Raw genomic sequence first — 26,908 nt, forward strand, 5'->3', positions numbered from 1 at the left:
GTTGGGTAGTAAGGTAAGAATACAGTAAGTTGGCTTTATTATTTCCCTTGATAATAAACTACAATACTACCTCAGACATACAAATTTCTAACAAACAGATGGTGCTAAGAGAGTCAGAACAAACAGATCCTCACAATACAAATGGTTTTACATAACACTATTTAAAAATCTATTACAGATCCATAAGTCTGTGAATGAATAAGTTCTTGGCAAATAAGCCATATGTTTCGTGTTGCCACAGATCAGTTATAAGTAATGTTTAATGTTCTTTTAAAATGTTTTCAGTAAGAGGGAGATGCCAGTTGACCAGCTAAATAAACTAAAAGGAGAAATGAGTGGTCTTGCCAATTTTAAATACTAACCAAGGTTAGTATTCTCACTGTTCTTTTTAGGCCAAGGATAAGAACAGAGGAACAATCCTAAGCAAGAAGTAGTTGCCCCCAAAAAGATGAACTGTGAAAGGCAAGGAACTTAAATCTGTGTTTTCCCCTGAAGAGGACCTCTTTCTTAAGTTATCATTACAGAAAATGTGAAAAGGCGAAGGTAGTTGTCTCAACCATTTTATCTGATAATAACCCAAGTACTGATTCACAATATCCAATGAATTAATGTTCTTAAAAGTGGTGTGATATATAAGTAATGAAAAAAATGAATTGATCTTTCCTCTGCATTACTAATAGCAGAAATGGTGGCCAGTAGCACCTAAAGCAATTGAAGTTTGAGATTGGAAATGAAGGTATAATTGGAGAGTGGTAACTACCAAGAGGAAAGATGATTGTGAAAGAATGAATGATAAGAGGGAGAAGAAGGGAGGCAGTCATAATGGGCAGGAAATGCCTCACTGACTTAGTAGAGAGGAGAACTAAGGTGACACTATGGACATAGTTTCAAGGTGGTATCTATGTTAATATGTCAAACTCAATCCTTAAGAGGACTCTACAATTTATTCAGGTCTATACATGTGGCTGACATCATGATTTCAGTGTGAAAGGATGTATGAAAGTATCAGTGAGTTCAGTATGGGAGTAACATACTGACCTGATTTTTAGTCTATTCTTAAAAACTTTTATCAAGACGAAATTGTCAGTTCTTAAATAGCTTCACTTATGATTTGACACTTCCTTATTGCACAAAACCCTGTTCATTTTAGGTCTTTCTGCCTATTCAAGTTTATTTAATTGATTATGAAAAGAAGTACAGCAGCGTATAGACAAGAATCTGTCAATAGATGTGAGAAAGGAAATTATAAGACCTAAGGCAGTTGTTTGACATTCTATAGATCAAATGATTATCTGGACTATTTTCTGAGATTTTTGTTTGTTTGTTTGTTTGTTTGTTGCTTACAGTAGTGTCTAGACACACCTTACACTCTGTTTTGCATTGGATTTTATTTTTTCTATTTTCAGGACTTAATTCCTGCTTTATTTTATTGCAACTATTGGGATGTGTGTTCAAGATTGTTTGATCTTAGCCAGTATTTTTTAGATAGTATGAAGGATTTTTCAAAAGTTGCCTTGATAGTTTTTAATATCATGTAATTTTAAAGTTGCATTAGTCATTCTATATAACATATTCTAGTATAAATAAAACAAGACCTGAAAGAGACCTGGTAAGTTTGAACCACGTGAAATTTCTTGTACTATGACATTTTTTAACCTACACAAAGGGCAATTTCATATCGTTCCAACTAGTGGATTATACTATTATATACTTTCTATAGTTATATTTTATATTAATTCATTTTTATTTTGTGTAAAATACCAAAATGGTGGGCTGCTCTTTTCATCCAATGATAATGTTAAGTAAATTGTCAAATGCCTCAAAGTAGACTGTTTTCAAATTCTGAGCAGTAATAAGTAATTAATTATAAAATCTTAAAAACTTTGCAAAATAATTTAAAGACAGGTCATTGCATTTTAAATACTGTTAATTGGAGTTTGTCATGGCTTAGTAGTAATGAACACAACTAGTATTCATGAGGATGCAGGTTTGATCCCTGAACTCAGTGCATTAAGGATCCAGCATTGCCATGAGCTGTGGTGTTGGTCACAGACAGGGCTCAGATCCTGCATTGCTGCAGCTGTGGTGTAGGCTGGCAGCTGCAGCTCTGATTCAACCCCTCCTGGGAACTTCCATATGCCAAGGGTGCAGCCCTAAGAAATAGGACAAAAAAAAAAAAAAGAAAAAGAAATATAAACAAATAAATACTGGAATTACAGGGAATCAGTTAAGAGCCAAGTTAGTCATACACACTATTTGAAGAAAATATACTGTACAGAACTCCAAAATAACAAATGCAAACATCTCTGACTTGTATTTGCATTGGCTTTCGATCCTGGATTTTGAATATTAAGCTTCCTGAAATGCTAATGGTTCAAGTGCTTCATAATAATGAGGCCATATAATGATTACATGATTCAAGAGTATAAAAACTTTCTTGTCCCTATTTACCCATTGACACACCTAACACTGCAGTATTCCAAAGACACAATATCCTTTTCAAAAACTACTGTAAATAACTATCCAAAACAACACAGACTTAGCTTCTTGGTCAAGATACCAGTTTCTATGCTGTCTTCCTACACATATGCACAACCCATATCATATATATAATATATGTAGATACACACATACAGTATGTGTGTATAGTGTGGTACTATAACTTAAAATAATAAGCATTTGTTGAATTAACAAATGAAGCTATAAAATTTAGTCGCTAAGCATTTATCTGATGCTTTCACATGTTCTACAGTAAATCCTCATTAGCACCACAAAATAAATTTACTTGTAATAAATTTACTTCACATGTTCTACAGTAAATCCTCATTAGCACCACAAAATAAATTTACTTGTAATGAATTATTTCCACTCTGGTTTTTTTTTTAATTTTCTAACCATTTATTTTCTTTTTTTCTACTGTACAGCATGGTGACCCAGTTACACATATTATTTGCACTCTTCAGCATTTTATTTACCTTCTGAATTACTATTATCTCAAATATTTCATAGGTCTTCTTGAACAAATGAATGAAAAGAAAATTTGAAATTTTCATTTACTCCTGGCCTTTGTCTTTTCTTAGAATCTGTTCTTTGGCTTTAGGCATATGTTACTTAAATCAGCACACAAATCTTTTTTTTTTTTTTGGTCTTTTTTTTTTTGCTATTTCTTGGGCCGCTCCCGTGGCATATGAAGGTTCCCAGGCTAGGGGTCCAATTGGAGCCGTAGCCACCAGCCTACGCCAGAGCCACAGCAACGCAGGATCCGAGCCGCATCTGCAACCTACACCACAGCTCATGGCAATGTTGGATCATTAACCCACTGAGCAAGGGCAGGGATCGAACCCGCAACCTCATGGTTCCTAGTCGGATTCGTTAACCACTGTGCCACTATGGGAACTCCCAGCACACAAATCTTGAAAGTCTGCAATGGGCAAAGCAATGTATTTGGCGCTGGGAATACAGACAGCTCTCTGTTCAACTAGAGAAACACAATTGTAAACATATAGTCATACAGAAAAGGGCCAATAGAGGTATATAGCATATGTTATGTGAGTTTGAGTAGAGGTATATAGCATATAGCATATGTTATGTGAGTTTGAATAGGACAACTATGCTTCAGGAAATTAAGATGTAAGATGTGAGGACAGGAAGACTACAGGGTCTCAGCTAATGTGAGAAGGCACCTTTGTTACAGCAGAAGAAACAACATATACATAGATGGTCGTCTTGGTACTCCTTTCATTTAGTTCTGCAACTGTACCCAAAACATAGAACCACCACACTGCTCTGGTGGTCTACTCTAACATTTCTGAATTGCAGATTTCATCATTTCTTCCTCAACTAAATTTTTGCTCAATTCCCAAATAAAGTTCAAAGATCTTCATAATCTGACTGATCACTGCAGTATCATTTAATAATTTCCAACATTTATTTTTGTCTCTTGACTTTTGCAAAGGCTATCTTCTCTTGATCCAAGAATATTTCCTTCTTTCTCCTCCAACTAATTCCTACTTGTTTTTAAAAACTAAATTCAATCGTTATATATTCAGAGAAGCTTTTATGAGATTGACTGGGCACCCCCATAGCACATTGCTTATACTTTTTTTTTTTTTTAAACATTTATCAGATCTTGCCATCAGGGTGAGGCTTATTGATTTGCCTCCTGCCTCTAAGATCACTGCTTGTTGGTAACCATATCTCTTATCTCTGGCTTTCTTGTAGAAAGCACCAGATATAGAGGCCAACAACAACAACAAAAAAAAAAAAAAAAAAAAAAAATCTACATTTTAGGATAATTTAAGTGGTCCTCTAAGGCCTTAAGAAAGTTATTAAGTTCTCCATATTAACTAGCTATTAGCTCTTTCAGAATCATAGAATTTAAGTATTCAAAAAGACTTTAAAGATACCTAATGCAATGTTTTTAAAAATATTTTTGACCGTGACCCATGGTAAGAAATGTTCTATTATCACAACATAGTGCACACACATAATCGTATTTTAAATAACAGTTCCACAATACTCCTACAATGTAGTAAAACCACAACAATATTAATATGAGATATTATTTCATCATCATTTCATATAAAGAAGAAAAATCAAAATGAATAATATAACGTTTCCAGATTAGGAACCAATAAAACAAAAATAGCTTCATGCTTATCCACAAAAAGTATTTCAAGTCCCATTAATGTTGATGACACCCTGCTTTCCCATTTATTTCATTGTAAACTACCCTTATATTTTACAAATAAAAGTGAAGTATTGAAAGGGAAGTGACTTGTCCAGACAAATGAATGCAAAGCTGAATCTAGAACACATCTAAAGCTTATGGTAGTATTCTTTCTACACCAATGAGCAAAAACATCTGCTAAGAAGCCATCACATGTCTAACTCATTCACTCTTTGAGAGATGAGATCCCTTGGGCAAAATATCTTTACAAATGAATTAAATGAACCACTGCCTGATCTTCTTAGCTTATTTCTATGGCACAATCTATATTTTTGGACATAATAATACAATAAATCCTCATTAGCACCACAACATAAATTTAATAGTAATAATAATACTGATCTGGAATTCAATTGGAAATATACTTGAAATCCTTAGCACGCTAAACTGAATTAGTGCCGATGAGGCTTCAGTGTAGAAATTTCATAGTCAATAATAATACTTTCAAAGTGAAAAAGTGAGTGAGTAGAGATGATGCCATAAATTGGGAAGAGGAGAGCCAGGCTGATAGAAAAGCCACACCACAGAATTCTGGGGAAAAAAAGGAGATCAAGAGAATGTCAAGCCTTTTGCTAATTTGGAAAACTGAAATTGTTAACATATCTTTAGATGAAATTTGTTAAATATAAAAGTAAGTTTTCTCTACCACACATTTTGTCTTACTCTAAACTTCTCTTTGTAAATAAGAAATACACTTTATCATAATTAATAAGGAGTACAGATAATGTGCTATGAGATCCTCCTATCATGAAAGGGTCCATGGGCGGAAGCTTTTTGCAGAAATGGGCAGTCTTCCTCAGCCTCTGCTGTTATTCGAGGGTGAATTAGGGAGGGAAAACAGTCACTATTTAAGTGTCATAGCCTAAAGGCTTACAGTATTATATCTAATTAAACACAAAATCAAATGATACCATTATAATATAATGATACCATTATAATATAATTCACCATTATAATAATCACAAAGTCATGATTAAGTTGTGGGAAACTGGTGTCTGTAGAGAGATTAAGAATCTCCAAGAAGTAAGTTTAGACTAAGCAGGAGTTTGAACAAAATCACTCTCATCAAATAGCAGTTATTCACTTCTGAGTCTGTAAAATAATAGCCTGAAGTTACATAAATATAAAAGTAAATACAAAATAGTTTGCCTTAAGTTCATTAATTAATCAGTTGTTTTGGAGTTCAATTATGACCAGTGTCACATAGAGTTTAGATTTTGTTAATTCAATAATTTTTTAGATATGAATATTTTAATTTCATCATTTCATTTGTATGATAGATACACTAATACTGTTGCTATCATACTTTCTATTATTTAGAGTTAAAGAAATAAGAGCTCTAATAGACTCTTCTCTTACAATTAAATTTCAAGCTTTCCAAGAATAGGCTTCAATAGGTAACATAAGACAAAATTTTATACCAAGCTATTAATCATACTAAAGAAATTAAATAAACTGTATTAAATACTTCATTCTTTGAGGTATAGATAATTTATTACTGTATATAATTTCTATCTCTATCATTTAGAAAGAAAGGACATTAGTTCCTTTTGTTTAAAAAAAATTATTACTATTAAAATTAACAAAACTTTAACACAAAATACAGTAACACACATGAAAAACTCTTAGTTTTCAAGCCCTCTCCACCAGTCAACATCCGTCCTGCTTGTCTCAGGAGCCCTATCCCTCTGTCCTGCTGATGACCCTGACTGAGAAAAGCTGAGTACTTACGCGTACATCATGGACCCAGGACCCGGGCAGCTTCTGTTCAGTCACCATCTGATCTTTATCCTCCAAGTCAGGGCTGGGAGGCTGGAAAATAATCAGAGTCACTGGCAACAAGAAAGGAAACAAGTCTGACCAGTTTAGTGACTAGTCACTGAGGTCTGCAGCCTGGAAATCTCCTGATAAGAACATGATCAATTTTGTGCCAGCTGATTTCACGCAATGAAGCAACTGTCCATACCTTCGCAGAGGAACAACACGCCGTGCTGCTGACTCAGAGAGCCCACTTCCTGGTTGGGAAGTATGATCAGCATTGAGGTGTGACCTCCATTTGTGTTCCAATAAATAAATCAATAAAACTTTAAAGTGCAGTGATGATATTTTGTGCCCCTTCATCAGAACTGTCACATCTTCTCCCCTTTGAGGGACCATGAGGGGCAGTTGTGTGGGAAAGACCTGGGCCATGGGCCAGGATGCTTGTCTTTGCTGCCTTTGGTGGTATGATAATGGGCTGGCTGCTCAGCTACTTGGGGCTTATTTTTTCATGAGTAAAATATTAGGACTGTCTTAGCTTTTTCTAATATTGTCCATTGTAGCTCTGATAACAGAAAGATAATAGATTGTATTAAAGTAATTTATTTATCCCCCAAAAGGCAAAAAAAAAAAAAAACTACTTCAAAACATTTTTTCTCCTTTCTCATCATTAACAACAGCTTAGTCCATTTTAGTGTGTGTGAATTCTTCAGTAGTCACTTTAGATAACTGCATTCAGCCTCAGAGGTTTTAGTCAGAAAACATGAAACTCTAATATAGATCAGTGAAACTGCAGGATGAATACAGCAATTTTAAGAGCTGCTTTTAAAGGTCAGAGCCAGGAAATATTAAAGGGAAAGAAAAAAAAGCTTTTGAGTCTTTGTTGTTCATACATATCTAATATCTTTTATATATATATTTTATCTAAAATATTACACATACAATATGAATCTAATCTTAACACTTTTACCATGCTGTTTCACTAAGACATTAATATGAAATATATTTCCCAAGACATTTTATAAAGGGAAACACTGGAGAAGACTGTCAGTTTGTATAATCGTAAATAATGTAACAGAGATGTGTAACAATAACATTTTGAGCAGTAATAAAAATTTCTGAATAAGTAGTTCACAGAAACCAAATCACTTTAACTATGTTGAAAATTATAGCTTAACCTAGGAAAAGTAACTTTTGTTCTCTGGAGATTTAATTTTCTTCAAAAACAAAAAAATAAACAATTAACAAAAAAGGTATGGAAAATATACTAATTTTAGTATATGACTATATCCAATTATTATTTTTATTTTCCGTATAGTAATACTGCACTAATTTGAAATTAATGGTGTGCAAATATGCTTTATAAATGGTTTTAATGTTTACATTAAAATATTTCTCATTAATAAATGGTCTCATAATTGATACTTGTTAAAATTCATAAAAATATTCTCAGCTCTTTATATTTTAAAATAATAATATAGTAGAAAATAAACTCTGACTTAAGTGGGGGAAATTATGCCATACAAGAAGCAAGTCCGGAGTTCCCATTGAGGCTCAGTGGTAACTAGTATCCATGAAGATGCAGGTTCTATCCCTGGCCTTGCTTGGTGGGTTAAGGATCCAGAGTTGCTTCTTAATGCCAAGGATTCTTACATCAAAAGAACTTTCCTTTAAAAAAAAATGCTCTTAGCATAGTGATAGCGTCAAAATCAAATGGCAAAATCACAGAGTGGCTGGTAATACTGTGCCAAAGAATGATACAAGGAGATATGTCCCCAGACCTTCACGGAGAGTGTGTACTTTTCCGTCACAAAGATTAGATAATTAATGCCCTGGATCATTGGAATGACCCGTGAACAAGGAGTGGTCAAATTCATGAACAGCAATAGAAAAAAAAAAAATTGAAAAGCTTTCTAGGTGTCATGTTTGACATTAACATGCAAAACTATGAAGGGCATAGCTCATGACTGTATGTAAAGTTGCATTTCTTCCATACTGATTTCCCTACATCACACTAATGAACTGGGAACCCTACATTTAGGCTTTTGCTTCACCTCCCAAATAGAAGCATCCAGTTGTCAAGGAATATTCTTCCCCAACAACTAAAGCATTTCCCAAACTAAAGGAGTCATCATTACCTTTAATTCTTCTTATTGATATTCACTCTACCTTAGGACCATGATATGGTTGCAGGTCATTTTGTTCATGTGCACCATTAATTGTCAGAGGAATGGTGAGCAGCTTGCTGAGCCACAAGTAGAAGTTTCATTCTGAGCATTACCAAAATGATTTGACCAACTTAACCTGCTTATTTCCTGGAGCAAGGTACTTTTAACCTTCACTATCAATAGCATAGTGCTATCAACTTGGTCGTCTATCTTAGAGCATTTTGTTATTTAAGAAAATGATGAGGTTGAAATGGAGGATCTGAAACCATTTCCTCTAGGAAAGTCAGCCAAGATGTAGAAAGAACTATAGGAAATAACCACTGAATCTTATAGCATTGATCCTGTACATTCTAAGATTTCTTCACAGACATGTGAACCAAAGCAGTCTTTTATGGACACATAGCTCAATTACTTTTTAGAATGGAGGGAGGCAACTGTTAAGAAAATATATGAGAATACCAGAGATGTGTAAAAAAGTCCTTTTTCCTTCTATAATCTCCTTTCTAGCACAAAGAGTAGGAGGAAGCATGATCAGGAAGCCTGGGGCCCTGGTTACAGACATCACCTCATTTAGTTATGCATCTAAATAATACAGATAGCATCTCTAGATCTCATTTCCTAGATAGAAGGATGGAAGAATGAATAGGTAGGTATATAGATGATAGATGATAGCTAACTAGCTAGTTAGGTAGAAAGAATAGATAATTTTCAGGATTTGGACTAGGTTCAGGGTCTGTGAATATATTTCAGGTGGATTTACTGAAATTACTATAAACAATTGTTTGTATGTATATGTATATAATTTATTTTAATCAGATTTGCTATAGGTTTTATGATATAAGACACATTAAGGACTATTGAAACAAGTGATCTTTGAGTTCTTGATTGATTATATCCTGTTATCCTATATATAGGACTTAATCCAACACTAATATTATGCTTGATGGTTTATTCTTATCTGGAAAGCTCAGGAAAGAGCTCAGGAAAGCTCAGAAATAGCATAGGGATGCTATTTCTCTATGTGGAAAAAAAAATTCCAAATTTTCAGGACAATCCTAATGATGTATCCACCCTTATATTTTCTCTCCTTCTTCCTTCCTTTCTTTTCTCTTTTTATTTTTCTCTTTCTTTTTTTCTATCTTTCTATTCATGCAAGTGCATTATCTTGGCTAGAAATTAATGTACCAGATTCTAGAAGAAAATGCAAAGGAAGGAGAAGTAGGAATAGAGAGGACAAGCAAGAGAAAGAAGAATAGGAGAAAAGGAAAAGAGAAAGTAAAGAATACAATGTAGACAACAATGTAGTCTCCTGACTGTATAGTTAAGAGTTTTCACAACATCCTTAAAGAGATAATGAAAATTTGTATTAAGATTTTATTGAGTATCGTAAAAGATTTCTCTGTTTTACTTTTAAATTATTGACTCGTTATATCTATGTAGTTCTTATTCCAAAATATGTGGTCATCCAAAATAATCAAACCACTTTGTCATCTCTAGAAATTCTCAAACTAAGAGTACTTCTAGAAATTGGATTCAAGTAGTCACTTATACATGCATACATTCATTGAACAATATCTGTTGAGCACCTACTATTTGTCAAACAGTATGCTAATTGCTAAGCATGCTGTAGCAAACAGTATGAATTTCTGTCTGCAAAGACCTTATAATGGAACAAAGAAGACAATCATCAAGCAAGTAATCCCAGTAAAGTACATTGTGATAGAAAAATGCGGAGTTCCCGTCGTGGCGCAGTGGTTAACGAATCCGACTAGGAACCATGAGGTTGTGGGTTCGATCCCTGGCCTTGCTCAATGGGTTAACGATCCGGCATTGCCGTGAGCTGTGGTGTAGGTTGCAGACTCGGCTCGGATCTTGCGTTGCTGTGGCTCTGGCATAGGCTGGCAGCTACAGCTCCGATTAGACCCCTAGCCTGGGAACCTCCATATGTCATGGGAGCGGCCCAAGAAATGGCAAAAAAAGACAAAAAAAAAAAAAAGAAAAGAAAGAAAAGAAAAATGCAACATGCTACAGGAGCATACATCATTACTACAGAGAAGATTCTTGTAGGATTCAGGGAAGCCAAACAAGCAACATTTCCTATCAGCAAATACTCCCACAGTTTTATTTCATCCCATGTTTGAAATAGTTTAAATATTACTGACCTTGCATATTATACAGTAAGATAGTCCTTAAGTTCTATAAAAGCCTAGTGAGACAGATATGAATATGAATCTATAGAATATTTTCTAGACATATCTAGCTTATTCATTTTCATAATTTGTCAGACTCCAATAAACTCAATTTAATGATTAGGAAAGAAGAATAGAATTATGAAGGAATTTTTACCCAAGGCTTTCTTTCATATATCAGGTATAAAAAGCTGAAAGAAGTTGAATCCGTAATTAAGAAACTCCCTACAAATAAAAGTCTAGAATCCGATGGCTTCCAGGTGAATTCTACCAAACGTTTAGAGAAGAATTAACACATATTTCTCTGAAACTGTTCCAAAAAATTGAAGAGGAGGGTATACTTCCAAGCTCATTCTATGAGGCCACAATCACTCTGATACCAAAACCAGATAGATATAAAAAAATGAGAAAATTACAGGCCAATATCACTGATGAACACAGATTCAAAAGTCCTCAACAAAATACTAGCAAACTAACTACAACATACATTAAAATATTCATGCATCATGATGAAATGGGATTTTTCCCAGGGATGCAAGGATTTTTTCAATATCTGCAAATCAACCAATGTGATACCACATTAAGAAATTGAAGAATTAAAAACTATATGATCATTTCAACAGATGCTGAAAAAATTTTGATAAAATTCAACATCCATTTCTGAAAAAAACGCTTCAGAAAGTGGGCACAGAGGAGCATACTTAAACATAATAAAAACCATATATATGACAAACTCACAGCTAACATCATACACAACAATGAAAAGCTGAAGGCATTTCCTTTAAGATCAGAAACAAGACAGGGATGCCCACTCTCACTACTTTTATTCAACATAGGTCTGGAAGTCCTAGCCACAGCAATCAGAGAAGAAAAAGAAATAAAAGAATTCTAAAACAGAAAAGAAGAAGTAAAACTATCACTATTTTCAGATGACATGGTGCACTCAGACTCAAGTCATGGCTTGTAGAAGCTGTCTGTTATGCTGTGTGTATTGTCTGTAAATAATTCTAAAACAAAATAAAACTGATTAATGTTGGTGAGGTTATTATTGTCACCATGCACCAGAAATTTTAGACAACATCATTGATAAAATATTCCTCCCTGCTGGGGATTGACTACTCCCACTACTGTCCCCAACCTAGCTGACCTCCTAATCATGTTCAAAAGTAATCTTGTGGGCATTCAGTTTTTCTTCGTCAGTTATGAAGAGTTTAATACATTTTAGTGCAGCTATTCACCCCTACCAAAGTTTACTATGTTCTATAGTAAAAATATATTTTATATTACAGCAGAGTATTCATACAGATACATACACATGTTTTACTAAACAGTCATCTTTACTATTAACAGGTAATAGCACTGGTTTTGAAAAATATCTCTTTAATTTGGTCCTTAGGCATCCAAATTAGAACGACCAAGAAGCTGTTCTAGAATGAATTAAGTTGTTCCTCTGGGATCCTATGAACTAGATATAATATAAAACTTCTACTAAATTAGATTTCTGATTGGGGGGTGAAAACAGAATTTACAGAGGTGATTTACTTTACTTGGCTTCTATACTAGTAGGCACAGACCACAGAGATCCAGTAACCAGGCTGAGGGATGAGTATCACTCAAAGACTCTCCTGCTTTTGCTTTTTGAAGATTCTATTCCCAAGTCTGGCCCTGATCTGAATACCATCTCTCAATATCTCTCCCAAAACTACTCCTCATCTAGTAACATGTTAATGATTCTCATTCAACTCTGGACATCTTCTTATTTCATTCCAAATTCACATAACACTGAACTCCATTAATCTCCATCTTTTTCTAAACCATGTGCTTTGTTTCATTCCTCTCTAGTGAGTGTACTAAACCCTTACTTATATTTCTCATTATCTATGCATGTCAAGTACCTCTTACAAGGAGGAGTTTCTTTTCCTTTCCTTTCCTTTCCTTTCCTTTCCTTTCCTTTCCTTTCCTTTCCTTTCCTTTCCTTTCCTTTCCATTCCTTTCCTTTTTCCTTTCCTTTTTCCTTTCCTTTCCTTTCCTTTTCATTCCTTTCCTTTCCTTTTTCCTTTCCTTTTTCCTTCCCTTCCCTTTCCTTTCCTTTCCTTTCCTTTCCTTTCCTTTCCTTTCCTTTCCTTCCTTTTTTTTGGCTGTGGCATGCAGAAGTTCCTGGGCCAGGGGTTGAACCCATGCAAAAGCAGGGACAATACCAGATCCTTAACCTACTGAGCTATCAAGAATGCTGGAGGAATTTCTTTCTGCCTGTAATTCATGAATGAAACCAGTCATAATGCAAGGTTGATTGGTCAGGATTTCCTCATGAGAGCTATGGTTATTATGCCCTATTAACTACAAGATTAGAAATTTGTGCTTAATGACACATCTCAAAGATTACAAATTCTCTCATGTCCACTCTTTGGTTTAGGATAGAAACCAGTGGTAAATAGGTATTTAATTATTATTTTACAACTTCCAGAAGTGTGTTATAAACAACTAAAATTTTATCAAATATATTGCTAAAGGTTTAAAAGAGGATGATTTATTCTTAATTCTCCATGAATAACAATGTAATTATTTTATAGCAACTGATATAATGACCTTAAACCTATTTCAGTAGGGATTGTAGGGATTGATTACAGATTAACATGCGTCCTTTTTTAAAAAATAGATAATATTAACATAGGTTATCATAGATTTCCTCTGAATCATCATTTTTTACATTGTTAAAGGGAGGGATTCAAATATTACCTAACAGTTTTCTGTATGTTCATGATATAATATGATATGGCAGGAAATTGTAAAAGAATTTTTAACTATTGAAAGTCTGGTAGGTAAAAAATACTATTTCTACATAGAAAATCTAAGCTAAATAAATGGAAAACTGGTACACTAATAAAAGATTTCAAAGTGATTTGATTCAAAACATAAATATACCAAAATTAATAACTTTATCGGTACTAGCAAACTGTAAATAATAACAATATCATTTCTTTCACAAAAGCAAAAACTATACAGCATAACTCGTAAGAGCCTTAAGAAATACGCCAGACCCATGTAGAGAAAGCTGTATACAGTTTTAAAGAGAAGAAAATATACTGTGAAGATATGCACAAAAATATTAAACAATATAGATATTTATATAAGGATAAGATTATATGTGAAAACTGGCAACATACAGTTATTGAATAAATGTAACGTTTTTTAAATCACTAATTCATTATAGGTGTGAGGATGGGAAATGGGAAGAGTAGAAAAGAGAAAAAATAGGCAGAAAACAATTTTTGAAAATAAAAGAAATGAGAGAAGGAACATAGGAAATTCTGAAGATTACTGTGCTCAAGTGTTCCTTTACATATAAACTTCAGAATGTCCTCAGAGCATGGCTCTTTAAATGCTCTTTATCTATAATCTCTCAGAGGCTCCAGTTTCAATGTTAACTCAAATAACGACAGTAAAAATCGTTTTTGTCATGACATGTAAGGTAGCAGCAACTAGAACAGGACTTCCTGAAAAATTAAGTGAAACTTCCACATTGAATTTTCAGTTTTGAATCTTCCCACCTCGATTTTAATACCTCAAAACAATAATTTAATAAACCTGGGCCTTCCTAGTGGACTGAAGGAATGGGTGAAAATTTCACAAGATCACTGATTGAGGTCTATAGAATTATCGTAACATTGTAATTCAATACTTTGTACAAAAGATTTCACATATCAGAAAGTGGGTATCTGGAGAGAATAAATAGTAACAGACTGAAAAGAGTAGTTGACTAGGAAACTAGATTCCAGTTCCAGAATCAGTCACATAGTAACCTTGCATGTTATCTACCCCTCTCTGGGCCTCTATTTCTATGTCTGCCAAAAGAAATTTTAGACAGTATTATCTCTGTGTCTTTTTAATTTCCCAAATAGTTATACTTGAATGATTTTAATTATGTGATCTATGACAAACCAGGATGATTTGTAGTAGGGTCACCCAAAGTTCTGATCATCCAAATGTATGAATATTGTTAGAAATCTTCAGTGTGATTGTGGAAGCAATTATGTTGAATGCTTGGGACCAGAAGATAAATAGTAATTAAAACAAATGAACAGAAAATATCACCTAGAGCACTAGCATCATACTTTTTAAAGCTTCTGATTTGCTGTCATTAGATGCACAGTCACTATGTTAAAAATGTGGTAGGCTGAGTCACTAAATGAAAAAATAACAGGTGACGTTTTTTGTGGTTTTTCTGTTTTTGAAATCTAGCTTCAAGACTAATAAATTAACACCCTATCATTACATAGTTCTGTTATTGTTGGCTTCTCCTTTGCAAAGAATTAAATCAAAGATACTCAGACATTTTGTTCTCATAATTTCTACATACCCTTAAAAATTATTGAAAATGCTACACAGTTCTGGTTTATGTGGGCTGTCTATCAATATTTACTCTGTTAAAAAATAAAACTAAAAATCTTTAAATGTTTATGTATTAATTTAAAATAAAAATAATCAGCCATTTTAAAATAACTTTTTAAACTATATTTTAAAAAGCATTGTGAATCTCAATTTATGTCTATCTGCTTTTGAACTCACTGCACTGCAGTGAATTGCTTTGATTGAAGTGTTTTAGGAAAATTCTGTTTACATAGAGATGTAGTTGGAAAAAAAGGAGTATTTGATAGCCTATTCAAATAATTGTAGGTGTTCTTTGGTCCTACATCAAATCTTAAAAAGTGGTGGTTTTTCTGAGGTTAGTTGTTGCAATATAGCATCTGGAGCCAAGCCAATGAAATTGTACTTTGTTATGTTAAAATCCCTCAATCTCTGTTGCTTTGTAAGTGGATCCTTTAATATGTATGATTTTGTAATATCATGCATTGGCTATTTATAAAGTATTGGTTGACTTGGTTCACATAGTCATACAGATCTCCCAAACACTGAAACATTTCATTATATAGTATCAACATAGACTTCATTATAAAAGCTCTCAATTTACAGGGGATTAGATAAATTTTCACAATTTCTAATTTTCACTTGAGAGTTTTAATTTCATCACAAGCACATTATTAGTTATTTTCATTGAAGTAACAGACTCACTTGAGTTTTAAGAAACTGTCTGCAAAAGAACTAAATCTAAATAACCATGATTTTGTCTATCAGTTGCTCCTTTCAAGTAAAAGTGGTGCTATATGTTAAATAGTGATTATTTTAGGTTTCAATTCAAATGTCCAAGAACCTTCCTCAAGACAACCATTGTCCTTCAATACACAGCAGAAGTGTTTATGAATGCTTTTCATCTTGTTACCTAGCACATTGAAGAAAATCTATGCTCAGTTGTTAAGATTTAATAAAATTAATTTTTACTGCCTCATCAAGAACATTTTTAAGTGAAACTGGAAGAAAAGGTTTTTTTTTTTTTTTTTTTTTTTCCTGGCAGTGCTTAAAAGCAAAAATATATAATGATTCCTGGTGTAGTTTGGTGCCCCTGCATTGATTACTTAGTGCTAATCAGTTTTAACCATCATGGTTTTACTTTATTGAATACAAATGTCAATACAGAGATGGCCACATATGATACTTAAGTTTTGATGTCAACAGCCCATGACAGTCTCAGGGATTCCCAAGTCCACAATACACACTTTGAGAAACACTGAATTAAATTTTTCAAACCAAACAAATGCTATATCAAACCTCCCGAGAGGTTTTTTCTTGACTAAAACTACATTTTTAAGCAATACATTGAGCAATACATTGAAAATCATTCACTTAAGGTTCAAGAAGAGAAAATAAAATTTGAATAGGGTAGATTTAAAACGTAAACAAATAAGTAAATTTAGGAACAATCACGTCATAGGAAACTATAACAGGGCATAAGGAGGAAAACAAATAGATTTTAAAATATGCATCAATCCCATTATATATTGTTCTCCATACCTTATAGTTTATGATCTTGAAGTGGTTCCGACATTAGATATCATCTGTTTCTTTGGCTGGCAGCTGCTGGAAATTGTCCTGTAATGAAACTCTGGAATCTTTCCTCTGATAATTCAAAAATACATGAAAGACAATGCAGAATTAACCTCCTTTCCACCAGGACTGGGCCCTTTAAATCTGAGTCAGGCACGTGCCCAGGTTTCAAAATGGTTCTTAACAATCTGAAGCTAGTCACGTGCCATCTTTCTTTAGCCAATCATAGGGTGATCCTAAAAACAAGAGCATATTTCTAGCACACCTATAATAACCACCATCATTGTCTTTGGCTCTCTTCCAGGGAGCAGTGAGGACAGCACATAACCCATCAGGTCCTATGCATAGAAAGAAAACATTATGCTTGCTCTGTACAAGGATTATGCAGTTTGACCAAAGCCTCATAGTAAGTTAGAAGTGGAAATATTGATGAACTTGGAGACACTATCCTTATTTCAAGAAATACTTTTTCTCACTCATATGATTTTATACTCCTGAGAAAACGAATGGAAAATGTACCGAGTCTTCTTTACTAGTACATAAAACAGCTTTTTGATTGTTACATATCTGCCCATGAAACATTACAGCATGGAACTAATGTTTATTCATTTCCTGCGATTGCAGAACACACTGTGGGCACTAAAAAAATCGAAGGATTCTGCACACATTATCATTACATGCATTATTCACAATACCATTAGTGCTTGATTAAATCATCTAATTCAAAAGATTATTGAGTAAATACCCCAAGGAAATAATTTGTAGCTACATTTTGGTTTTAAATTATTGCTAATTAGCAAGGGAGATATGTTCAAACTACTATATATGATGCTATTAGTGTGTCTTTGGTAGTAGTAGATTGTATCTAATACTTGAAACATGAATCATCTACAAATATATGACTCCTACTAAACAAATGCTCATTACGGACCATAACTCAGAAACGTTTTCCTGAACCTCTTCCTCTTCCCAGCTACTAAATCTTGCAGGTTCCCAGGGTTCAGCCTTCAGATATCCTCTATATCACACTTTCTGACTTAATCTACTTCCTTTGTTTCAAATATGCTATGTTCATGATTTCCAGACTTACATTTCCAGTCCTTATCTAGTCTTTGAACTCCAGACTCATATATCTAAATCTCTATTCAACATACTCACTGTATTTCCCCTAAGCATCTAATGCTTAATACGTCCTGCATTTAACAATTAAGTCTCCCTAACCCTCATAACTACTTCTTCCACCTCTTCCTAATCTCAATAAATTGCACCATTCTTCACTCATTTGGTCATGACAAAAACCTTGACATCATCCCAGATTCCTTTCCACATCCAATCCATGAAAAATCCTAGAGTCTCTATCTTCAAAATATATATTCAAATCTGACCACCTGTCACCATCTTCACCAATACCACCCTAATCAATGATCTGACAATTAGTTATCTGAATTATTGCATTACCTCCTAACTTGTATTGTTTCCATAATTGGCCCCATTCAGTCTGTTTGGTAAACAACAGAATGATATTATTGAAATATTAGCTTAAGTTTCTGTTTTGCATAAAACCCTGAAACACCTTTTCAGCATAGAGTCAGAATAAAATTCAAAGTCTTATCTTGGTATACAAAATCATATATAATTTTGCCCTTCTTTGATATTTTCAACCTCATCTTCACTCAGTTCCAAACAGGTTATCCTCAGTCTTTGTAATTTCTATTCTCTCTCCTTCGAAACTCTTGCTGCAAATACTTTCAATCTTATTCTTTCACTTTTTTTCACATCTCTACTCAGATGTCACCTTATCAAAGAAACTTCTGATCATGTTGTCTAAAATAGTGACCCCATCACTTTCTATCCTCAGCCTCTGCTTACTTTTCTTAGTGTGTATAGCTTGTTATCTCTATCAGCCTCTCTCTATATATTTTGTATATAATATATATGTGTATATATATGCATATATTAATTTAGCAATTTATTAGTAGAATGAAAACATGGATTGTTTCGTCTCTAGTACTTAGAACAGTGCTTAGCACATAGTTGTGAATATTGTTGAAACAATGGATTAATCACTCATTCATATAGACTTTTACATAAACATATATATAACTAATTTTTGAGGCTGTTTCACTAGCTTTACCTAGTGACAAATGTTTCATGAATTCTTTAATAATAAAGCACTGGAACTTACTTCTGGAACTACACTACATACTATTTTGTAAATTAAATATATATGTATTTATATATATTTACATACATGTACATATGTATTGCCAAGACCAGCTCAGCAGGATGGGGCTGAATAACGGGCACTGTGGAACTTAAGGAAAAAAAGTTAACGTAAAACAAGACACAGAGACATTTATCTTAAGTAAAGGTGGGAACAGGGGGACTCAAGGTCTCAGGGACCAAGAGCCCTTCCTCAAGAAACCACACTGCTTTTATTGTGCTCTTGAGGATTACATCAAGCTGAAAGGGGGGTTGTAGGTGCAGGATATAGGGTTTTTTTTTTTTATTATTTTATAAGTTCTTTTATTATTTTAAAAGTCACTTAGCTGGTAAATGGTTAAACTTTTTACTCTAAACTATAGGCATTTAAGAATCATTAGCATTTGAGTTAGCTATGCATAGCAATTCAGAGAATCCTCAAGTCATTTACCATCACCATGACTGTTTCTCAAACAGGAAGATGGGACAAAGTAAGGAAGGACAAGATGGAGTTTTCAGCAAAGAGGCTAAGAAAATATTATAAAAACATGTCTTGCAACAATGTATGTGTATATATGTATATGTGTATATATACATACATGTATACATATACACATACATATATACACATACATATACACATGTATGTATATATGTGTATATATACATGTATATATGTGTATATATATGTGTGTGTATGTATATATATAGTATAGAAATAAACAAAGACCAGCCAAATGCAAAAAATAAAGGCTATTTTTAAAGAACTTGCTATAGCAGGGAGTCAGCTACCGTCATTTGGGTTTGGCAGAGACTCAGAGGTAGGCATAGTAAGGGAAGCTTTATAGTTTAAAAAAAAAAAAGGCTTCAGATATGCCCTGACCTGGAGGCTGTTAACATGGAAAAATTACAGGAGGACTAACTAGAAATGACCATTGTATTTGATTGGATAAGCCACGCATATTTAGCTTCCTCTGGTTGGTCCTAAATTGGAAGCAGGGGAAAATATTAGGAAAGTTATCAGTTATTAATTAAATTATTAATCAAGTCCAAGTCATTTGGGGCTGATATAGCCTGTTGTTTGGCACTGTACAGGTTGTCGCAAATAGTGAGTTGTCTTTTGGGGCTGGTTGCTAAAGGCAAAAAGTCAGAGTTACATCATTATGTAGGATCCGGTCATTGTCTACTTTGTAGTTTGAACCTCTGACAAGGTAATTTTTTTTTTTTTTTTTTTTTTGTCTTTTGTCTTTTGTCTTTTTAGGGATGCACCCACAGCACATGGAGGTTCCCAGGCTAGGGGCTGAACTGGAGCTGCAGCCGCCGGCCCACACCACAGCCACAGCAACGCTGGGTCCTCAACCCACTAAGCAAGGCCAGGGACCGAACCTGAAACCCCATGGTTTCTAGTTGAGTTCGTTTCCACTGCGCCACAATGGGAACTTCAGACTAGGTAACTTTTAATAAATGAAGTACAATTCATTATATATTGTAAAAATATTTTATAATAATTTTTTTTAATAGTCTCATTTAGTTTTTAGGTTTTTTTGTTTTTTGGTCTTTAAAAAGTCTGTAAAGATTACCTCCTGGTGTTGCTATCACTAAATATCCACAAACTGGAGTTCCCGTCGTGGCGCAGTGGTTAACGAATCCGACTAGGAACCATGAGGTTGCGGGTTCGGTCCCTGCCCTTGCTCAGTGGGTTAACGATCTGGCGTTGCCGTGAGCTGTGGTGTAGGTTGCAGACGTGGCTCGGATCCCACATTGCTGTGGCTCTGGCTTAGGCCAGTGGCTACAGCTCCGATTCGACCCCTAGCCTGGGAACCTCCATATGCCGCGGGAGCAGCCCAAAGAAATAGCAAAAAGACCAAATAAATAAATAAATAAAAAAAAAATAAAATAAAATAAAATAAATATCCGCAAACTGACTCCCACAACATCAAGTCCTCATTTCCTTTGTTACCCAGTCTAGATGGCAGGGTCCTTCTTTATTAGCACTTCCTTGTATCCACTCTCAAACTCTTTTCTCTCTTTTAATTCATGATGCTAACCTCAAGTGGCCCGAGAGTATTGTTTAGATAATCATACTGTATTTCTCTATTGACTACTTAGTCACACTCCTAGACAGTTATTTCAGACCTGCTTTTCAAATCCCTTCTCCTCATTTTCTCTTAGCTGATAGCCTCATTATTTATTTTACTAAGGAAATACCAGTGAATCCAAGTGAATTTTCCACACTTACAACCTGCCTTCATCTGACTCCACACCTTCTGCACTCTTTCCCCATCTGAGGATGCATGAATCAGTTGTTCTCACCTGAGGCTTTTCCTCTTGACCCTGGATCTCCACTAGTCTATCAAAGGATGGCACTCCAGCAATTGATGACCTTGTTCTCCTGCATAAGCAATTTTTCTACTTAGTACTAAATTGTTCCTTTTAGCATACAAATATGTTGGATAAGCCCATTTTTAATTAAGAAAGAAAATCCTTGACTGCCCTTAAGCTATTGCTTCATTTCTCTACTTTTCTTTAGAGCAAAATTTCAGTAAATAATTGTTACTTTCTAGTAAATTAAAAATACAAAAAGGAAACAAAAATGATGAATAAACATGGGAAAACATAATCTCAGTAGAAATCAGGGAGCTCTAAATTTAGAGATATATCCTTTGCATCTATTACAAATCTCTTTAATGTCAGATCTTAGCACAGATGGGAAGAAGGCAGTCACGTATACTGCTGGGGGAAGTACAGACTTTTTCCTAAATTCTTTACAAATGTTAACATGATCTTTATTTTAAAATCTATTAGGCATGTGCTTATCCCTTCCTTCCTTCCTTGCTTGGTTTCCTCTTTCCTTCCTTGGTTGTTCCTTCCTTCTTACTTTCATAATTCACACTGAATTCCCTAGGTATTCATCTGTGGAGGCCTACCAAGAGCCCAAGCTAGATGAGAACATCCATACTAGGAGTGGCAGTGGCAGTTCCGGGCTCAACTTTGGAGTCCAGCAGACTGTGTTCATATGGGGACTTAGGAGTGGGGAGAATAAGACCAGAAGCTATAGCCTGTCAAGGAGTCAGGTGATTGGTTACTCAATGGTAGTTTGACCAAACAAGAACCTATACTGACGGTAATAGGAGCTAGCTTTCTCACAGTAGGAGAAAGAAGTTACAAATATTATAAGTGAACCTTATAATTTTGGATTGAAATTGTTACTTTAACAAATTCAGTTTTTAATATATTGGTAAAGAAATATGGTTGTTAATATGTATATGTAGATAGATAGATATGCATATGTTCTTTAATTCTGTCCACGAAGAGGGCCTGGTAGAAACAATAACCTAAGAGTTCTCGTCGTGGCACAGCAGAAATGAATCCAGCTAGGAACTAGGAGGTTTTGGGTTCGATCCTTGCCCAGGGGGTTAAGGATCTGGCGTTGCCGTGAGCTGTGGTGTAGGTCGCAGACCAGACTCGGATCTGGCGTTGCTGTGGCTCTGGAGTAGGCCAGCGGCTACAGCTCCAATTAGATCCCTAGCCTGGGAATCTCCATATGCCGCAGGTGTGGCCCTAAAAAAAAAAGACAAAAGGCAAAACAAACAAACAAACAACAACAACAACAACAAAAACCGATAACCTAATAGTAATGATTACATCTAGCATTCAGATCTTGGTTTCTAAATACCATGCACCACTATGATAACCAGGTATCCTTAGAGAAACTCCTGACTCCAAGGCTGACTCACATAAAGTACACGATAAACTTGGAACATTTTGTTCTGCCAGAAATTATGGAAATACTCAAAGAATGTCAAAAAAGCACAAAAGCCAGAGTGAAAGGGTCCCCGTTGGTTAAATCTAGGATAATTGTAGCATGAACATAAATAATAGTTCCTTAGTGGATTAACATTATAATCCACTAAGTAAAATAGGAAGCTACAAAGAAAAACTGTTATAAATAACTAAATGAATAAAGAAACCAGGAAAAGAAATAGTTTTTCTTTACAGTGGAATGTTCATCAATGATGTAAAAATAATGGTGGAATTATAAAAATCATCTCTTGACAAATACCATAGTAGTGATTGATTCAGGCAGAAAATAATTGGATGCAAAATCCTAGTAAGTGGAGGTTGATGAAAAATAGAATATTTGCATAGACTCAACATATCTCCCATAAATTACCTATTTGTTACAAAAATTAATACAGTGTAGAAATCTGGAAGACATCTTGTTAGTCAAGTGATCAAAATTAATGTGACCAGCAATGAGGCAGATTGAAATTGTGTTCTTCTTGATAGGATGTAACAAGAACATGACAGCACCATTTTTGTGACATTTCTGTCAAAAATGCAGAAACTCACAGGAAGAGATAACCTGTAGAAAAGATGGCATATAGTCTTCAAAAATGTCAAGGTTATGAAAGTCAAAGAAAGGCTAGATTACAGGCCACATGTGATTCTGGGTTACTTGGCTATAAATGCATGTGGTTGGGATAAATGATGAAACTTGAATGAGGTATTTGGTTGGGGAAGTAGTAAGGTATGTTGGTTTCCTGATTTTTGTGGTTTTGCTTACTAGAATAATATCCTAGTTGTAGGAAATACACTTGGAGTATTTGTGTACTAGAGTATTTGTGTACTAGAGTACATTGGGTGATTGGACACAATAACTTATGTTCAAAATAGTCCAGAGAATTAACATTCTTGCAATATTCTTGCAACATCTCTCTAATTTTAAATTTTTAAAAAGAGAGAGAGAGAAATAAAATTCTAATGAAGAAAATTCTCATGAAGAGAGAAAAAGAAAATCCTAACGAAGAGAAAACCACAGTCCCTACCTTATTTTTTCCATGACAGAAAGGAAGGAAAGATAATCATCTAAAGTTGAGGAAAAGGAATCCACTTAGCTGGGTTTGTTGAAAGTAAATCTTTCCAAATTAACTTACAATAGCAGTTGGCACAGTTTTGTGTCTATTAGAATGCAATAGATATTCTTGGATAATTTTGGTTATGCTAATACCTACAGATAAATATCTAGTCCATAATTGAGGTATATAACTATACTAAATTTCTAGAACTTATAGCTACAAGTTTGAAAATCTTATTTCAGTATTACTTACATTCTGTTAAGTCATCAGTGTTCTGTATTTCTTTAGCAATTCAGATTCTATAACCTATAAAGCATATGTAAAATGTTTAGTAATTTGTCTAAATCAGATATTAACTTTACCTTTTCTAAATATCTAAAAATCCCATTTAAGAAATAGTATTTGTTTTGTAAAATGTGTATCTCAAGACCTTTGAGTTTATAAAGAAAACAATTTGTCAAGTGATATTGTTATTACATCATTATTTTAATGTTATAGGAAACTACAAGTCAGGAGTGGATCAAAATATTCACTATTTCCTCTTTATTAATTCATGTCTTTTTTTATTATTATTTTTAAACAACAAGCATTTATTTCTCACAGTTCTGGAGGCTGGATCAAAATGCTAAAGATTCAGTTTCTGGGAGTTCCTGTCGTGGCGCAGTGGTTAACGAATCCGAATAGGAACCATGAGGTTGCAGGTTTAATCCCTGGCCTTGCTCAGTGGGTTAAGGATCCGGCGTTGCCATGAGCTGTGGTGTAGGTCGCAGGTGCAGCTCGGATCCCACGTCGCTATGGCTCTGGCGTAGGCCGGTGACTACAGCTCAGATTTGACCCCATGGCCTGGGAACCTCCATATGCTGCAGGAGCGGCCCTAGAAAAGGCAAAAAGACAAAAAAAAAAAAAAAAAAAAAAAAAAGATTCAGTTTCCGGTGGCAGCCCTCTTCCTTGTCCATTAATTGCTGTCTTCTCACTGTGTCCTCACCTGGTGAAAGGGATCAGGGAGCTCTCTAAACTTTCTCAGGGCAATCCCATTCATGAGGACCCACCCCTCCTAATTCATGTTGAAGATACTTGCTTTGTTAGATCTGACATTCTTTCTTGCTGTTTCTTCTGCATTCATGACCAAGTGATTTGGACTAATTCCCCATTGAGAAATGATGCTTACAAAATATTAGGTTCTATGTGGATCTACTCGTTATTGCCCTTAATTTTTTTGTATATGGTGCGTGGTCCCAACATTAATTTGGAGGTATGTCATAAATATGATTTTACAGAGATGGCAGGAGCAGAGAGAGACCAACTTGAGATTCAGCTCTGGGAATTTTCTTTCATTCTTCGTTTGTCTATTTTAGGAGATGTGCTGGGGTCAGCAGTCACTACATTCAGATATGCAAAGAAATATTATTAATTTTCTTTTTCTGTTGAAGATGCCATCTTTTCTCTCGGAGATGTTCAGTAGGACTTGAATACTTATGTCTTTTCATCCCCTAACTCGGATGGGATCATTTCTTGAATTCAAAGTTCAACTTCCTATTAAACTGGTTTAAAGGTTGCTCTTCAGGTAAATGTCCTTTTTTTTATATACATAATTTTTTTTTCTTGGTTTCTTGCTCCCCCTCTGCTCTTCTCCACAATAGTATATTGATGTATGAGTTAATAGTGTTTGTGACCCACGGCAGCTGAGTGGTGGGGAGCTCAGAGTCTGTGCACATTTTCTTAATCCTTTTGCTCTTTTCCAGTCTGGGCCATGGGCTGGGCAACACTGACGTTCTTGTGTTGTGTCTAGCAAGTAGATACCAGGATGGCACCCACAGTGGAAGTCTAGTCCTGGCCATTTGAATGAAAGAATATCCTGTCTACACTATGGAAGTCTACATTACACTTGTCTAGGTCTGGCTCTGAAAATAATAGAGCTAAAATAATTTGGAAAATACTTTTTTTCTTGACAAAATCTGGCTTTCAAAAATAATTTTGTTCTCTCAACTAAAAACAACTTTGGACATTAAAAGCTACATGATTCTCTTTTAACATATCTATTATAAAAATCTCCCCCCCCCAAAAAAAAAGAATTTGGAGTTCCCGTCATGGCACAGCAGAAACAATCTGACTAGGAACCATGAGATTGCGGGTTCAATCCCTGGCCTTGCTCAGTGGGTTAAGGATCCAGCTTTGCCATGAGCTGTGGTGTAGGTCGCAGACATGGCTCAGATCTGGTGTTACTGTGGCTATGGAGTAGGCCAGCAGCTGTAGCTCTGATTAGAACCCTAGCCTAGGAACCTCCATATGCCATGAGTGTGGCCCTAAAAAAATAAATTAATTTTAAAAATAAAAAATAAAAATTCTAACATCACAGCAATAATCTTCTCAGATCCACCTCCTAGATTAATGAAAATAAAAACAAAAATAAACAAGTGAGACCTAATTAAATTTAGAAGTTTCTGCACAGCAAAGGAGACCCTAAACAAAATGAAAAGACAACCCACTGAATGGGAGAAAATATTTGCAAATGAGGCAATTGACAAGGGTTTAAAATCCAAAATTTATGGAGTTCCCATTGTGGCGCAGTGGTTAACGAATCCAACTAGGAACCATGAGGTTGCGGGTTCGGTCCCTGCCCTTGCTCAGTGGGTTAATGATCCGGCGTTGCCATGAGCTGTGGTGTAGGTTGCAGACGCGGCTCGGATCCCACGTTGCTGTGGCTCTGGCGTAGGCTGGCAGCTACAGCTCCGATTAGACCCCTAGCCTGGGAACCTTCATATGCCATGGGAGCGGCCCAAGAAATGGCAAAAAGACAAAAAATAAAAATAAATAAATAAAATCCAAAATTTATGATCACTGTCTGCAGCAAAATACCAAAAAAACCAAACAATCGCATCAAAAAATGGGCAGATCTAAATAGACAGTTCTCCAAAGAAGACATACAGATAGCCGAAAAACACATGAAATGTGTTCAACATCACTAATTATTAGATAAATGCAAATCAAACCTACTATGAGGTACCACCTTATACCTGCCAGAATGGCTGTAATCAAAAAGTCTACAAACAATAAATGCTGGAG

The 26,908-nt window shown here is 34.8% G+C and overlaps 1 protein-coding gene and 1 long non-coding RNA gene across 6 annotated transcripts in view; one reads left to right on the plus strand and one right to left on the minus strand.

Moving 5' to 3' along the window:
- LOC100513296 (transmembrane protease serine 11F) overlaps nt 1–16,969 on the minus strand; it is an 87,917-nt gene extending 70,948 nt beyond the window's left edge. For 2 of the 5 annotated variants that reach the window (XM_084972406.1, XM_084972407.1), the window contains exon 1: nt 6,461–6,524. Coding sequence is in view for 2 of the 5 variants with exons in the window: in XM_021101393.2 (XP_020957052.1) it covers nt 6,461–6,471 (11 nt within the window). In the remaining 3 variants the exon portion in view is untranslated. Of the gene's footprint in view, nt 1–6,460; nt 6,925–16,751 lie in introns of those variants that run through there. The other 3 variants (XM_021101393.2, XM_084972405.1, XM_021101395.2) reach the window with 3 other exon arrangements.
- The window catches only part of LOC146400834 (uncharacterized), a 421,507-nt gene that overhangs the window by 245,553 nt on the left and 149,046 nt on the right, over nt 1–26,908 (plus strand). The window lies entirely within an intron of this gene.

Source organism: Sus scrofa, chromosome 8, assembly GCF_054392235.1.
Source record: "Sus scrofa isolate SSC_HxYL_T2T_F1_AM1 chromosome 8, Sscrofa_HxYL_maternal_Yorkshire_Landrace_v2.0, whole genome shotgun sequence".
Lineage (NCBI taxonomy): Eukaryota > Metazoa > Chordata > Mammalia > Artiodactyla > Suidae > Sus > Sus scrofa.